At 51.9% G+C, this 528-nt stretch overlaps 1 protein-coding gene across 1 annotated transcript in view; it reads left to right on the plus strand.

Moving 5' to 3' along the window:
- The first annotated feature begins 148 nt into the window (after nucleotides 1–148).
- LOC119591077 overlaps nucleotides 149–528 on the plus strand; it is a 21,727-nt gene continuing 21,347 nt past the window's right edge. Inside the window, exon 1 of the mRNA XM_037939799.1 lies at nucleotides 149–278. Coding sequence (XP_037795727.1) covers nucleotides 149–278 — 130 coding nt within the window. The remainder of the gene's footprint in view (nucleotides 279–528) is intronic.

Below are 528 nucleotides of genomic sequence, written 5' to 3' on the forward strand. Positions count from 1 at the left end.
AATGGTTCCCTCGCGCCCGCACTCACTTGCAAAGTTGCGGCCAAAGAGTTCGCACTTGCCTTTCGTCAGCGGCGCAGTGTCCTCGAACATCCTCGTCTTCCCACGCATCGCGCTCCTTTTCTGACCAAGGCCGTGTTTTGATTTGGATATGTCAGTAGGAATGATTTTGAAAATCGTCTTGTTAACACTTGAATGGTCCTTCCTTGTGCCAGCGGCGTGGCAGCCCGGCGCGCGGGCGCTCGCCTCCGCTCCGGGCGACGGCAGCAGGGACTCCTGCAGTAAGTCCTTAGGCAGTTCTTTACGCCTGATATATTCCACGTACCATTTTTCGCGGTTTCACTAGAGTGGGAATCGTATTCTCATATATTCCGACATTTGCTGAAGTGGTCTAAAGAAATGATCTTGGGCTGTAACACGAAGGCCGAGAATTCAAAGCTTCCGTCAGCGACAAAAGGCTCTGATGCTGCATAGCTGTTAATTGCATTTCCCTTACACTTCATGCCTAACCTGCCTACGCACATTGCCCTG

Source organism: Penaeus monodon, chromosome 28, assembly GCF_015228065.2.
Source record: "Penaeus monodon isolate SGIC_2016 chromosome 28, NSTDA_Pmon_1, whole genome shotgun sequence".
In the NCBI taxonomy this organism is placed as follows: domain Eukaryota; kingdom Metazoa; phylum Arthropoda; class Malacostraca; order Decapoda; family Penaeidae; genus Penaeus; species Penaeus monodon.